The sequence below is a fragment of the Solenopsis invicta genome, chromosome 7, assembly GCF_016802725.1.
Source record: "Solenopsis invicta isolate M01_SB chromosome 7, UNIL_Sinv_3.0, whole genome shotgun sequence".
NCBI lineage: Eukaryota > Metazoa > Arthropoda > Insecta > Hymenoptera > Formicidae > Solenopsis > Solenopsis invicta.
Genome location: NC_052670.1, coordinates 966,536 through 982,981, shown reverse-complemented (window position 1 = coordinate 982,981; position 16,446 = coordinate 966,536). Strand labels below are relative to the sequence as shown.

Sequence of the window (16,446 nt, the reverse complement as noted above, 5' to 3'; positions counted from 1 at the left end):
AGTTTAATGATAACAAAATAACACTTTGTTCTAATATACAATACACAATGGATACTAATTGAGATTATACTTAAAATGATACTTAAGATGATTTTAAATATAAGAATCGATTATGAAATTATGAATATCGGGCCGGTATTCATAGTCGATTTTCATATTTAAAACCTCAACTTTAGTGTCATTTTCATCCAATGGCAACTCTGGTGTGGAGTGTGGACGTCGCGACTCGCGTCGCGCAGCAGCGGCCGCAGCGGGACGAGATTCGAGATCAATAAGGATTGCGACGATGTCGCGCATGACTGAATTATTTTGCGAATTGCAACAGTCCCGAGGAGGTTATGGCGATGACCGGGGTCCAGGTTGATCCCATATGATCTCGTCGTCTGGCTTGCGTGACAAATAGAAAGCGGCACTGGTGCTCAAGGGACTCCTCGGGGCAGACGACGACGACGGTGACGATGTTCGAGGGGGCTATAGCGGCATTTTTGAACCGCCTGCTGGGCAGGTACGTGGAGGATCTGGATACGGAGCAATTCAATGTCGGTATTTTCTCCGGGGATACGTGCCTCACCGACCTGAAACTGAAACCCGAGGCTCTGGTACGGTCTCTTTTCTTTTCTTAATAATTTATAGACAAATAAAGAAAATTTAAAGTATAATTGAACATGTGTGTATTTTTTTATGCATTTGTACTTGCAGTATCAACTGGGATTACCTATTAGAGTAGAGATTGGCTTGATAGGAAAAATTATTTTGAAAATACCATGGTCTGGACTTTTCTCGCAACCCATTGTGATATGCATAGAGGTATCAAACGATCTGTGTATGACCATATTGCAATAATAAAATATATTATATATTGAAATAATGACACAAACGTTGTTTTACCTTTATCAAGGATGTATACGCAGTAGCAGTACCTGCATTATCTGGACCATATGACCCAGAGATACAGAAACGTTTAATAAGAGCAGAAAAAAAGAAGATACTCGAGGATCTTAGAGACAATGAAATATTTAGAGCTGGTAATAAAACCTTTTTTATTTAGATATTAATTATTATTAAAATGTTCTATTGAGAAATTTAATTTAATTTATTTTGTAATTGTAAACAGTAATAAATAGCCTTTTAATTTTAAGTAATTTAATCTATCTCTACATTTATGATTTTCTTCTATAGGTCTACCTCCACAACTATTCGATGGTCTATTGGCGTCAGTCACAAAAAACTTTCAGATTACTATAAATAATGTACATATTAGATATGAAGAGAAAATATTGCGCAACTTTCTTTGTGCCTGTGGTATATGTATACAAAGTATATCCATAACTACTACCAACAAGTAATTTGATAAATGTATATTACCACGCCTTTTCCAATTGTACGTGTCTAGTATTTTAATTAAAAATGATGAATTCTAGCAAATGGAAGCCTGGGGTGTGTGCTACAAACTCGCAAACGGTGTACCAGCTTATACGCGCGGAATCGCTCAGTGTGTACATGGATCACGACACTGAATCCTGCATAAATGTTCAGGGTAATTGGGACATGTCCAATTTGCTCGCGTGGAAAATCACGATGCATAGAGCTCTGCAGACGTTTGGGATGAAGAACAAGGAGTTTCAGTTTTGTATGTTTAAAATATTACTTGTCTCGATTATGGAATACTTATTATATATCTTACATTTGAGATATATAATAAGTCTTACAGTATTTCAAGTCTCTTTATTTTAACAAAATTCTTTTTGTCACAAGTGTTGAAGCCGTTCACAGCAAAGATTAAAGTCATCATACACAAAGGCACAGAAATGCAAGCTTCACGTATGTTAGTCGATATTGTACTCCAGGATGTAGCGATGCAATTATCCGAAGCGCAATACGCCACTTTTTGTCATATTCATGACTCTTTACTACGCGCAACTATTAACAGGTGAGTTTGCAACATCTAATATTTTTTCATCTATTTTAGTGACACGTGCATTTTTAATAAATTGATGAAATTATTGATTAAAAACTAACGAGATTTAATTATTGATAGACCATATGCTAAATATCGCCCTGAAAAAACCGTGTACGAGGAATCGTCAGCTTGGTGGAAATATGCATATAATTTTGTTCTGAATCATTATATTAAGCCGTACACTTGGTCATGTATAGCCAAACACAGAGAAAATTACAGAAAATACAAAGAGACATGTATCCAAAGTTTGCAACGACCAAATGATACAGAGTTGAAACTGGATATGCAAAAACAGGAAGACAACTTGACAATATTAAATATAGTGATTGCAAGAGAGCACGCTAGACAGGAATTGAGAAACAAGGATATTGAGCGAGAGTGCCAAATCACAACAACGAGTCCATCGAAAGAAGTCAATGCGGAAACCATATTACCGGATGATAACGATCAAACACAAGATAAAACAAATCAATGCAACAAAGGTGAAAATCAAAATTCATTGCCGGATATAACGCAAAATTCATCAGTTTCAAAGATAAAACCAGGGAAGTCCCTGAAACAAATCGGTGAGTACATTTAAAGTGTTCTTTTTTTTATGTATATTATAATTTCAATTAAGGGAAAATTATCACAAGAAATACTTGAAAAAAGTGTGAATTGTTCATCTGGAGAATCTTTTTTGTAGATTATAAATTAAACTTTACTTTGGCAAATTGTTGCCTGAGTCTTTTAAGCAAAGGCAAAGAAATGCTGATCGTAACTGTCACGCAATTTCTGACAAGTATTGAGGCACGGCCTACATTATTAGCTTTCAAGATATCTGTTCGTGCTGAAAGTTTTGTAATTGAAGCTATATCAACTGATGGTGATTTGGTTCCTTTGATTACAGTGGATAACGTGTTAACAGGTAACACGCCTATTTATCTCTGTAAGCGATTTATAAATTATTGCAGACTATTTATAACTATTATGTGTTACAGGAAATGTGTCTACGTATTTTTTGGCGATAGATTTTGAGAAAAATGGATTAAATATGGATCCTATTTTCGAAGTGTCCATAAAGCTGGAAGCCATTGAAGTGACTTATCATCACGTAATAATACCGCTATTATATATTACTTTAAATAATATTTTGTCTACAATTGCCATAATTTTTATAAATTGCTTTTCAGTTTGCAATAGTGGAAATTATAAATTTTTTCAAATTTAATACCAATTACCTTTACGATACGATTCGCGGAGCATACAAACTGTGGGACTGCGTCAAAAGAAGATATCTGAACTTTGTGGATGATATCGTCTCACAGACATTGAGAATCAGTTTTAAAATTGACATCAAAAGTCCTTACATCATATTTCCCGAACACGGATCAGTTCAAAAGTACGTTCACTATGTACGATTGTGTAGAATTCGAAAAGAAAGTGCATACAAATAAAAAAAAAATTGTTTTATGTATGTTTACCTTTTTTTTTAGAGGAGGGCATATACTTGTTTTGGATCTCGGTAACATAACGTTGACCAACGAGCTTCAAGCAACGAATTTGCAATTGGAGGATGCTACTCTCATGGAACTAGAAGAATTACTATATGACAGACTCAATATGATGTTCTCCGGTGCGCAAATTTTATTTTGTCATTCGGGCGATGATTGGCGCTTAGCGAGAAAACGTAGTGATTCAGAGTATCATTTGTTACCTAAGTTGCAAGCAAACGTGACACTCTCATACAGTATTAGACCCGAATATCGTCAATTACCACGGTAATTGTATGAAATATATATATATATATATATATATATATATATATATATAGTTGCATGGTTGTGTTGTAATCCTTTGTTTATTCATCGTTTTCAACATACAATGTTCCACAGGACAAAACTCAATGTACACATCTCGAACATGAAGTTTAATCTATCGGAAAATAAATTGCGACTGCTGGCGTATTTTCTGAATAAATTGCTAGTTCTGTACGAGAACAATATTGAGAAATATAAAGCTACCGTAAAAAATTCAATTTCCGGACGAAAATCTAGTATTGTTTTTATTTCTACGAAAGAATTGATGAAAGTACAATCCAGCGTATGCTTGCCATCTGTCATAATGGTGCATAGTGATTTTAAACCTGTCATTAAGGAAGTTGTCACTAATAATGTACCAAAGCTTGATAGGTAATGATTGTATTAATTCATACGCATGCAAATAAAGCATGCTTAAATAAAACAATTCTATTTTTAATAGGAGTGTCGTCTCTTCGGAAGTTAGTGAAGAGGATTTAGAATTGTTATCTAAAACGATTAACTTGTCCGGATTTGACGATAATATATCTCCGTGTAATCACATTAATTTGTTACTTCGATTTGCTATAGGAGAGGCAAGTACATTAAGCAACCGTATTTTATTATATGAACGAATATGTTATTGATATTGATCCAAAATTTAGTTCTCCGTAAATCTGGAAGATATGGCGGATAGCCGAGAACAGCCTTATTTAAATTTGAGATTGCATACCTTGTACTACGAAACAGCTATAATGGAATATGGCGTTGCCGTTCAGTTTGGTATCGGGTCAATTTTTCTGGTCGATAAGACAAACGCTGGCGTTACGGGATCTTATCTGGAACTGATATCCACTGACGAGTCTTACGAAGTCCTCGTTGTGTCGTATCGCAAGGTAATTTATTGTGTACTAATATAAAATACAAAATTATTGATCAATTTTCTCTTCAGGTTAAATCAAATTGTCCCGATTTCAAGTCGCATTTTAAAAACATTGAACGCTCGCTGGTTGTAAATTTGCTGAATATTAATGTAAACTTTCATAGATCCGCATTGTTGAAAATGAAAAATTACTGGAATAAATTTCAATCGTAAGTAGGATAATTTTTATGCGACAAAATAAAAATTGTCTTGATAACTATTTTAGAGAAACAACTTTTTTATTTTAGTGTATGTCAAGATACTCTCTTATTCAAGTACGCTGAGAAGGTGTGCAGTAATATTATGAAATGGGAACAGCGGGATATTGATCCACCTATCCCACCGGGTATGAATACATATCGCTCATTTTAAGAATAAAAATATTAATTAGCTTTTCACTTATTAAATTGAATCTCATCAGAATTCCCCTTTTCTTGTAGATAACTCAAAAATAACGATTTTTGAGTTATATCGCTATTGTAATAATGAAAAAATATATAGTAGAAAAAATATTTAATATAAATATTTAATATAATGGCAGTAATTAATTTTATATTTTACACTACTTTTTTAGGTGCAATTAAATTGAATTATTCAACTAGACTCAGCTCGTTGGTAGTGAGATTTTGCGACAAGGATATAGATTTAATGCAAGTTAAGATTTTGGGTTTGGAAAATGATTGTATCTACAATGCGAACGAAAGAATGGTGTTGCGCGCACATCTTAGGAGCATAGTTGCTGAAGATTTGATTGATGATACGCTTTACTCCAAAGTAATCACCTTGAATGATATATAGTGTTTTTTCCACTACATAATATGCATAAATATATGTATATACATATATATATTTTTTTTCATTTTTAAGATTTTGACGACCGACGAAGATAAAGTTTTTGATCTGAAATACGTTAGACACACTCCAAGATTATATAAATGTTCAGATATCGATACAAATCAGGATGATGTGATGTCGGATGGTACCTTCAAGCTTTCTATTGGACGAATAAATTGCATAATCATTTCTAAAATTCTATATGATTTACGGGTACGGCTTATGTTATGCTTAATGCTCATATCATTTATAATGTCAATACTGATTTTAACTTTCTTCACAGAATTTTATAATACCGTTTACTTCCACACATTACACGCGTTTTTTGTATTACCTGAAAAATAAATTCGTTGGAGGAATTGAACTGTTTAAGAGAAGCGCGACGAAATTGCATATTTTTATCGATATACAAGGGCCTACTTTTTTACTACCACAAAAGAAAGATGCCCCCAGTCTTTTGGTTTTTGATACAGGTAAAAAATTGTGTTTTTTAAGCAAATAAATGGAAAGCGAGTATTTTTAATATTATTAAAAAATTTATGTTTAGGCATATTATCGGTTGAAAATTTTTTTAAGAATAGTGGACAGTCGATCAAAGCAATCGCTAGCGATAACAATCAATTAATAATCGATAATATTTTGGTTAAATTAAAATCTATGACTGTGTCTAGAGCAATTATGACATTGACTCGAGATTTAGAAGTTCAGGTAAAATCATATCGATTAATTTTAATTAGTTGTAGCAGATTATTAAAAATGAAATAATATCACGTATATTCACGTAATTTCAGGAACCCATTATCGAGCCTATACAAATTCAGTTTGATATCAAGAGAAAAACGGAATACCGTAGCATTATTGAATTTCAAACTTATGGTTTATTCAATGTACAAGGGGCTATTGATGTCGTAAATATAAACCTAAGTCAGAGGGATCTCAAATCCCTCATATCAGTGTGGCAAGATAATATTTCCAAGATACCACTGCTTAAGAAAATTGGTGAGAACGAAGATAGAACTTTGACGCAAGATTCCCAAAAGAATAGTAACCACGACGATGTTATGGTAAAGAAACTGGAAAACTTCTTAACGCACAATGAAACAGCACTGTGCGAAATCAACATAAAACTTGCGTTGGAGGGTTTGCATTTAAATTTGTTCATGGATACGGAAGAGGTAAATATTGATCTAAATTAATGCTTACTAAAATATCGATCTAAACTATTTTTATTGTGTTGCCTCGCAGGTGTTGAGCTCTCCTGTGCGCGATTTAAATCACGGTCTGTGCAAGCTAAGCTTCGGAGAAACTATTAATACTTGGGATTTTTATAGCGACAAAAGTTTAAAAATGAAATTGTCTTTGCAAAGTTGCTTATTGCAGGACACTCGCAAAGATTCTGTCGTTGAGAAAAGGTATTGTATCCGTTAATCGGATTGTATAGCTGGAAATTGATGCAACGCGTTAATCAAAAATCTTCATTTCAGGATCATTCAATCGCCGGCGATATCTTTAGAAAAGAATTTAGAGTCCTGTATTTCTGTGTCGATGTCTCCTATAGTCGATGTCACGTACAGTCGTACTCAAGCAGAGGAAAAGTGTTTCGATGTTCTTATTCAAGATATACGAATTAATTTGTCTGTGCCTTTCTTGATGCATTTGGGACGTTACTTTCTGGATTCCTTACCTGGTGAACAGATAGAGAAAGGAATTATTAATCATGGATATGATAACAACAACCAGATGGTAAATATAAATCTATTCAATTAAACTATTCATCAAGAATATTTTTAATATTTTAAAATACTTGTCTTATATTTCTCTCTTATCCTCAAAAAAATCATCTAAAGATTAATAATCAAATTAATTTCCCACATTTATTTCGTTTCAATCAAGAACCGGAATGCTTTAAATGCAGATATTGACAAATTAAATCGTTCGCAATATTTTAAGGAGCAACCAGGTAGTTTGTCCATGTGCATGCATGTTGTAATAAAGATTGTATTTTCTTACTTTGTAGCAATGTCGTATGTGAAACTCTATAATCTGAAATTGAGAAAACAAAATAAATAATTCTAATATGTTTAGGTACTTCTATATCAATTAGAATACAAAAGCCAGACATCTTTCTATTCGGTGATTTGGAGAAGAGTAGCACGCACGTGATACGAATGCAGGCAGAAGTGTTTATTGAAAGTAGCAGACACAGTCGATCCTCCTCGATAGTCTGCACTCTGACCAATGTCAATGCCAAGACTAAAGGACAGGGGAATTACGAGTCCCCATGTTGGTTGTTACGTCCCTGTGATATTGAAATTTGTAAAAAGAAGTTGTCTTGCGGTAATGAAGAAATTACCGTTATTATAAATAATATTAATGTACATCTGTCGGCGGAAGTGATCCATACTTTTGTCGACGTAAGTATTACAGGGTCTGAAATACATGTGATATAGAACGATACACAGAGTGATTTTTAATTATAAGATCATTGAGCATATCTAGTTATATAAATCATTATGTGTATTGGTATATAAATTATGTTTAAATTGATTATATTTATGCTATATATTATATTCTAGATATCGAATGAAGCATCGATTTTCCTGAATAGTATTAATTTGAAAACGGATGACGACATCAATCAGAATGCAAATGTGCACAACAATCTTTGGACCCCAAGAAAAGTTTCTAGTATACCGTATAAGAAAACTGACGAAAGTAAGTAATTCACCGATGTATTTTGAACCCCATTAATTGTATGTTTATATTGATTTAAACAAATTAATATTTATATTGCACGCATCTTTTAGGTGACGCGGAATTGTATCGTCGCCGCAGCGATCATGTAACATTCAATCTGAGACCCGTACTAATCTGTTTATTGTTGGAAATGGAGCATCCCATAGGAAGATTTCCAGTAATGAGAACGGAGACTGTCGTCACCACCACTATTAACGATTGGCGTAACAATTTTCATCTCGAATCTAACGTAAAACTTCAAGCGTTCTGCTACAATAGAGCTCACCAGAATTGGGAGCCATTCGTAGAGTTTTGCACGAAAGATGATGCAAATTATAAACCATGGGACTTTACTATCAAGGTGACTAACATTATCGTGCTACGTTTCATGTATTTGTTAATTATTTATTAATGCAATTTTATTTCTTTAGATCTATCGAGGCGAAGCGAGTATGATTAACTCTAATTGGACGGATCCTTGTCACCGTATAAAGCAAGATCCAATGAAATTCAAAAAGAAAGACATGCGATACAGTGAAGAAGATATGACAGATATGACGTTCATTGGACCTGATGTTGATATGATCTCTGTCACAAAAACAGGTAAAGTTATTCATCCACCAATTACTTGAAAGTGTTACCTAATACGTCGGATTATTTAGTGAATACATCTTTTTAACAAACACAGAGCCTGAAACTTATGTCACGTACGAGGATGAATCCGACACGGATGATGACGAGAGCGAAACGAAGTTAACGAGAATTTCGAATTATTTATTTAGTAATGACAGTGACGACGAAGAGAGCGATTCCGACGATTCAAGTACAAACGAGGATGAGGACTTTGAATTGATCCTAGATTGCAATCCTGAATGTTGTACGTAAATTCTCGCAAATGTATTAAATCTCAATTGTTGATGCTAGTGCGTTTAATATATCGTGTTGTTCTTTACACAGATAATCCCGTTACATGTACACCGGCGAAAACAAATGTCTCCGCACCGCACATTATTGTATATTCGGAAGACAAAATTAACATTACTATAACGCAAGACATGATTGCAATATGGAACGCGATCTTGAACGCGTACACGCAGGCGAGAGGTGGAATCTTGTTTGTACCCACTAACACGCGAGAATTGACTGTGCTGAATGACATAGGCCACGCGAGTCGAGTGGAATTGCTTGTTCAAGAAGAAAAAGACGGAAAGAGCGATACGCGCATCGTAGCCGCATACAATTTTCACGATGGAAACTCGCCGGTCAGCGTGCCCAGCAGTCCTGAAAACGAACAGGTGGCTGATCTCACGAGTCCCCAGTGGGCCGGTAAAGAAACCGCTGTGGTGGTGTCGGAGTGTAAAGTTTTTTCCACCGACTCGCCAGTGCACGTCTACAAATTAATAACCGGCCAACTCCTTCGTGTCATCTTTGACGGTAACTTTTGCTTTTAACAAATATACCTCTATTTAAAAATAAATACCCAAATACAATCAAGTTATCTTTAATGCAGGCTTTGAAGACATATTGGTCTATTGCCCGAAGAAAGAAACGCGTAATCTCGTATCGCTTCGTCCTGTGAGACACGAGGTTCGTTATTACCTGATAATAGAAGCATCGATAAACACTTATTTGCACCGTACAATTTGCGTGCGATCTCCACTACAGGTAATTCAATCTCGCTTATCTGTTCGTTTAGCGTCTCTTCTATCCTTTACTGATCGAAAAATGTATTTCAGTTTCGAAACGAAACCTCGTACGCATTAGGACTTTATTATAAGAAGGCGGTGATGGACAAATTGGGTCTGACGGTAACTGGTGAAACTACGAATCCTTTCGATCATAATGTGAGAATGGTGATTATAGAACCTGACGCAACTTATAACATTCCTCTATATATTGCTTATCATTGTCCTATACATGTTCTTCCTGCGTATCTAGAGTAAGTAAAATCTGAGATATATCAACGACCATGTATAAACTTGTTTATAAAATATTGCGAAATAAGATAAAAGATATTTTATGTTGTACTAACGAATGTATTATTCATAGGAAATATCAAGTCAGCGAAGAAGGAATTTATTGGAAAGATTTGAGGGATACAGCAAATGCGTTTAAAGACGTATGCTGCGAAGCGAAAGGCGACAATAATAGTAATGTATTCTGTGTCAGGGCGATATGCACGGAAGTCCCGTTAACAACTCGTCCCTCAGGCTGTCAAGTGCCGAATTACTTGATAAATATCGTACCACCTATTATTTTCAATAATCAGCTACCCTTCGTCATCGATGTCAGTATACCTGGCATCAATTACGAGGTGAAAATCGAACCCGGAGAGAAAATAAATATGCACTCTCTGAATCAAAGCAGTAACGTTCAATTTGTTTTCAAGGTACGTAGATTCATTATTCGATAAAAAAAACCAGCTGTATATAAATGTGTTTTGCTGTATTGTTTAATTACATATCGACCTAATAATTTTCTTTAGATACACAACTATTTAGGCACGACTTGGATGGGCGCGGTAAAGCTAAATATGAATCTAGAGCGCAAGTTCGTGTTAATGTCTGCAGATAACGAGTCAGATTTGACGAAGCCTTTTTTGCTGTGCTTAGAGTTGTGCAAAATTCTCAGCTGGAACATTATTATACAGTCGCAGTATTGGATAATAAATAAATCTGGTTTGCCGTTGTTTATCCAGGTAAGCTAGGCAACTAAACGACATCGCTTATTTTTTGATAATAATAAATGCACGATTAGTAACATTTTTCTTTTAGGATTGTCATTCTCATACAACGTATGAGATGCCGGAAGAGGAATTAATGGTATTCTCCCAGAAAAACAATAAAAAGAGCATGGTACGATTAAGAGCCCATCAATCCGAATGGTCATTGCCATTTGGACTAGATGGGATCACGTCGATGTCGTTGATCGTATGTCGCGATATCGAACGCGGACGAAAGTATCAGATTTTGACGGAGATTGAGAGTTCTCGTTTGTCACCGATTTTCACCAAGATAATAACGTTTCTACCGTACATCTTCATCTATAACAAAACTAAAAGAGCCTTGAGATTCATGGAGGAGAATGAAGAGGCCGATTTATGGAACGATCTCTTACCCGGTCAAGAAATGTCGTTCTGGCCCGCCACTAACTCTATGAAGATGAAAGTAAAGTGGAGAAATAGCCAGTTGGTCTCTCAACACTTTGATATTACGCATGTGGGCAAAACTGTATTGAGAATGGATAACGGGGTAAGATAGACACACGACCGGTAGTTTTGATAGACCGAGCGGTTTCTATAAAGAATTTTATTTACGTTGTAATATGTAAAAACTTTATAATTCACAGACGGCATTATGCGTGGAGATCGAAGGCGATGTTAATACTCCATACCGCATAACATTCCGGAGGTACATTACTGGCGATATACCCGTGAGAGTGGATAATCTCTGCGACAAACTGTTTCTGAAACTGAATCAAGTTGATTTAGGCCAAGTTGCGCTTCTCAAACCATTCCAAAGTTTGCTGTACACTTGGGATGACCCCACTCAAACAAGAGAATTGATCTGGAACGTTTACAATAATAACGCAGTCGGCTATAGAGCGCAATTTGAGACGGTAATGAAATAAACTATCTGTACTAACATTATCTTTAGTATTGATCTCTTTAATTTCTCAATATATTTTTAATAAAATTTTCCGACCTGTATTCTTTGAGAGATAATCTTATATTCTCGTGGGAGATTAATTTTTCAATCTAGTTTTTAGAAAAATTTTTAGTTTGTGTAGACTTATCACTTGACGCTAATACATTTTCCCTCAGGACGGCTGCGGGCATGAAAAGGTATCCTTCATAACTATCGAACGACGCCATAGCGCGTCTCATTCTTCTGTCACTCCCAAGTCGCTGGCAAATACAAAGTCGTGGTCGGAGGATACGAGCGAAAGTGTCAATCACGTTGCTAACGCGGAAACCGAGACAAAGTCGCAAACGTTAGAGCACGTGCATCAGGGTGAAGCAGAGGTTTATTGGGTGAGCTATATGGAAGGTGGTCAACGTGTGCTGCTGTTTACACAGCACGAGAGTGTGTACCTGAAAGCGAGGAGCATCATCGATCCCGAGGCGAGCAAGAGAGAAATATTCTTGTCAATCGCATCTATCGGAATCAGCGTTGTGAGTGAAGAACAATTCTGCTTATATTCCTCATTATTGTTTCGGATGTAATCGAAGATTGATCTATTTTCTTTCGTAGGTTGTACAAGAATCCGATCTTCATAACGTTAGACGGGAGTTATTATACGCTAGTGTGATCGACTCAGCCGCGCATTGGGAGCTTTACTTTAGCAAACGATGGAGGAATCTTTCGCTAGAACTAAGCGCCTGGTTAGAAAATAAATACACGAATTCTACGAAGACGGCACAACTCGAGAATTTCATTGATGTACGTCTAATACCAATCTTCAAAATTGTATGACAATCGCATCATTCGTTGTGTAGAACTCGTAAACTTTAACTTCTTCGTTATGTTGGTACCCGTCCCATGTTACTCAAAAATACTGAGACGATACGACTATTGTAGCAAACAGATAAAATAAATTGTAAGGCACGGGACGGCAACGCTTCCAATAAAAATGAGAAATCAAATAAATAATAAAGAAACAAAAATGCAAAGTACTAATGGTGATCGATTGTAATACAATCGACAGTTATAAAAATATTCTAACGAAACACATCCGCACACATATGCCGTTCCGACAAGACTCGTAAACTTCAACAGAATTATAGATTCGGCTCGGTTTTATATTTAATAAAATATAATGTATGCTATCGTCCGTTGCACAAGTGCATCTTGAATAATTAAATATGTAGAACATGCCTTGCTAGTTCAGCACAGAAAGGAATATTTCCATGTATTTTAAACTTCTTTTATCACAACGCGAATAAATCTTTAATAAATCTTTTGCAGGTTGACTTTACAAAAATGCAAATGACTAAACCGTTCTTCGGCAAGCTACGAAGGACACATTCGCCAGGTATCTGGTTGCATTGTAGGGAATCTACGACGCTTTGTTACTTGCAAGGATACGTTCATAGGATACAGGTATGCGAGCACGTTTGTAATGTATTCACAGCATTATACATGCATATGCGTATAAATAATAAACTTTCTTCCGTCTTGCAGATCGATAATCAACTCAGCGAAGCTATCTTTCCGGTAGTTCTATATCCCAACTTGCAAAAGACTTTTGTGAATTACGCTGGAAGTCGCAGATTGAAACATTGCTTAGAGTTCTCGTATTTGAAACAACGCAAATTAAGAAGTATTATTTACAAGTGCGTACGCATAAACAATATTACCACTTGTTAACGGGCACTTTTCATAATAATAATTTTCAAATGATAATCTCTTCCAGAGGAATATGCGTCATCGTCAGGGAATTCAATTTGAATCTAGAAGAGACCTTCCTCTGCTCCTTAATCAATTTGATACCCAAGAAACCGGAAACTAAACACTCGATCGCCGCGAAACTCAGGAGAGACGTGTCCAACATGCGTGTTCCTTCGGTTCGCAAAATTAGTAATGTAATGTCTAATCTCGCGCGCAACTTAGGCGCATCGTAAATGCATGGGCTTTGACCGAGTCACGCGTTTGAATTGCAGGACACGAACGGCAAGAAGAAAGATTTAATAGAGCAGATATACATTTCTCCGATGGCGTTGCGCTTGAGATTATTGGCAAACTCGGATGGATCTAACGCACGTAATTTCAGCAACGTGCTCGGTTATCACAATGTTCTTCGATTTATCTACGAGTACGCGGAGAAGGGTACGTTTGAGAGGGATGTTGAATTCAGGTGAGCGATTAATTGCGATAACTTGATGAAACTGGAAGACGCGCGACAGTAAATCTTACGATTTTGTTTACTTCAGATTGCCCGACTATCGAAAGAGTTTCATGGTTGTTAACAACGATCGATTCCTCTTGGATCTTTCTCGCGTTTATGTAGCCCAGATTATGGAACAGTTTCACGTGTTGGTGCGTTTAACTACCGTCCTGGGAAATCAGTATGGATACAACTTTAAGTCGCCAGGGAGCAATTTCTGCGAGCCGGATTTGGTGAGCGAGCAAAAACATGATATATATATCGCAAACCGACGATACATCTTTCGTCTATTAAATACGGCGCTAATAACGAGTTTTTAGTTACTGATGTGCGGAGACGAATCTGCGGAGAAGTTGGCGCACGAGGTCGCATGCGAACTGGGACATGCTACGCCCGACGGTATGCAAGCCTCATTTTTAATCGGCCACGACGCTCACACGCTTCATTACAAGGTAAACGCTGTTTAAAACCACGGAGAAATAAAAAATTAGCCGTTCTTTTCAATCTTAACAAAAAATCCGAATGACTCGTGTTTCTGGCAAGCTTTTATAAATCATTTAACGATTAAATTCTTCATTTTCGTTAAGTAAAATCCAACAGAAATTGAATCGTCAGTTACAAAGAAAAACTTTGATTAGACTCTTAGTAATTGCAAACTGAAACACTCACGATTTCATGGAAATATTTTATGTAGCGTGAAAATAGAAATTGGAACATTTGCTATATTTCGTTCTAGATGAAAGATACGAATTATCGGAATCCAGATGTGCCGCCATCGGCGTTTTCAGTCGATCATTCGTTCGCTACAGAAATCGATTTGGAAACCTCCGGTTTGATCACTACGTCGACGAATAGTGAGTAGATCATTGCTGGGATGTAAGTGGGAGCATACGTAATCGTGCTGCGCACATCTGTTGATTCGCTCATTGCCGTTTCATTTCCGGCTCGACGTTTTTATTAAATCTCTTGCAAAATGACAGGCATTCATCGAGAAGAATTAAGATATTTCTTCAAAACATTGGGAAAGAAAACATCCGTGCTGTTCAAGGCAGAAAGCTCTTGTTTGAAAACTTACTCAAAAGTAATAGCTGACATAATAAAAAGGTATCAGCGCTATCAGTACTAGTTTCTCTCGTGCATTAACGTGTATTTGTCTTAAAGACGAACTGCTCGTCTTACAGGGCGCAAGAAGTGGGTCTCGTATCAAGAGTGCGATTGCCACGGTATATTAATCCACATTTCGTGAGTATCAGGACAATGATTTGCAATCTCGCATTCGTCTTTCTTTTGTATTATTAACAATTAATAATCGTTATTTAGGGCGTGGAGTCGTTCTCGACGCACAAAGCGAAGGGAGCGTACCTATTGAACGCTATAAGTAAAGGTCACTGCGTTCAGAATGATTGTTACTGGGGACACGCTGCGCTTCACAGCGACGGAAAATACATTACGCTCGTATCTCTGCAGTAAGTTTAACAATAATTATACAAAATGTCTTAGGTATATGTTTCATATCCATGAATCTTTTGGCCAATTCGAAAACGAGAGAAGGCTAGCTAAATTGTGTTCAGTATAACGAGCTGAATTCACTGACGCATATACTTATTATTGCGTTCTCAGTGCCAAGCTTTCGAGAATTAAATTATTGCCCTGTTAATACCCTTCGATCTAGAATGTAAGAAGAAATAAATCCTTGGATTTTTATAGACGGATATACTACATCGAGAAAGGAAATACATGGGGATCGTGGAACGTGAAATGGACTTTAGAAACTAATCAATTGTTGTCACCACCAACTGTCGCTAAAAACAAACTTGTCTTGCATATAACAGAGGTAACTGTTCCGACCTATCTCAAAAACTGATGTAATGCGATCACTTAACTATTATAAATAGAGAATTATTGTGCGAGAGTAATTCGTTAAAAATGCGCAAGTTGGTTTACCGCTTTAAACACAGAATTGTAGATTCAACACTAAGATATTAGAAATGTTAAAACAACATTGTCGGGCATTCTATCGACGTTGATCAAAGATCCCACGTTAAATTTAATTTCTAGAACGAGGAAGAAACGTCATCGTCTATGGTAGATTGGTACGTGGAGAGCGAGGCCGCGGATATCCTGGAATGGCTGTGTCGCAAAGTGAACAACACAATGATTCTGAACATGGAGAGCGGTATTTGTTCCAAATGAGAATTGGGAATTCGTTGACGAGGCCACCGCAAGGGGGAAACAAAGAACAAAGAGGATGAAGAGATCGGTGTATTTACATATTTAGTTCAACGTAATAAAAGTCTATACGGTGAATGCAAAAAAGGAAAAACGCTATA

General features: G+C 36.3%; 1 protein-coding gene and 1 long non-coding RNA gene across 3 annotated transcripts; one reads left to right on the top strand and one right to left on the bottom strand.

The window, feature by feature from the left end:
- Nucleotides 1-307: 307 nt before the first annotated feature.
- Nucleotides 308-4,559, bottom strand: LOC120358239. The gene is made up of 2 exons (XR_005575209.1): nt 4,472-4,559; nt 308-581 (listed from the first exon to the last, which is right to left on the bottom strand). It is a non-coding gene; the product is annotated as an uncharacterized LOC120358239 (long non-coding RNA).
- Nucleotides 428-16,439, top strand: LOC105193594 (vacuolar protein sorting-associated protein 13A). 2 transcript variants are annotated; one of them, XM_011158121.3, is made up of 50 exons: nt 428-599; nt 700-807; nt 899-1,025; nt 1,180-1,342; nt 1,422-1,630; nt 1,756-1,930; nt 2,039-2,526; nt 2,646-2,867; nt 2,941-3,053; nt 3,133-3,341; nt 3,436-3,720; nt 3,835-4,131; nt 4,202-4,334; nt 4,404-4,634; nt 4,691-4,830; nt 4,909-5,006; nt 5,235-5,434; nt 5,528-5,707; nt 5,778-5,967; nt 6,042-6,202; nt 6,286-6,669; nt 6,740-6,906; nt 6,979-7,237; nt 7,388-7,454; nt 7,580-7,908; nt 8,071-8,209; nt 8,302-8,591; nt 8,662-8,833; nt 8,919-9,107; nt 9,188-9,664; nt 9,741-9,895; nt 9,967-10,169; nt 10,280-10,619; nt 10,716-10,928; nt 11,005-11,481; nt 11,579-11,848; nt 12,054-12,404; nt 12,484-12,672; nt 13,198-13,332; nt 13,414-13,565; nt 13,646-13,814; nt 13,893-14,086; nt 14,163-14,349; nt 14,437-14,568; nt 14,853-14,970; nt 15,097-15,220; nt 15,298-15,358; nt 15,437-15,582; nt 15,824-15,950; nt 16,175-16,439. In XM_011158121.3, the coding sequence occupies exons 1-50, from the start codon at nt 459-461 to the stop codon at nt 16,307-16,309; spliced, it is 10,221 nt and encodes a 3,406-aa protein (XP_011156423.2). In that variant the 5' UTR covers nt 428-458; the 3' UTR covers nt 16,310-16,439. The 2 variants fall into 2 exon arrangements, with proteins under 2 accessions (XP_011156423.2, XP_025991463.1); XM_026135678.2 differs by having other exon boundaries at nt 459-599; nt 13,646-13,796.
- Nucleotides 16,440-16,446: the final 7 nt, after the last annotated feature.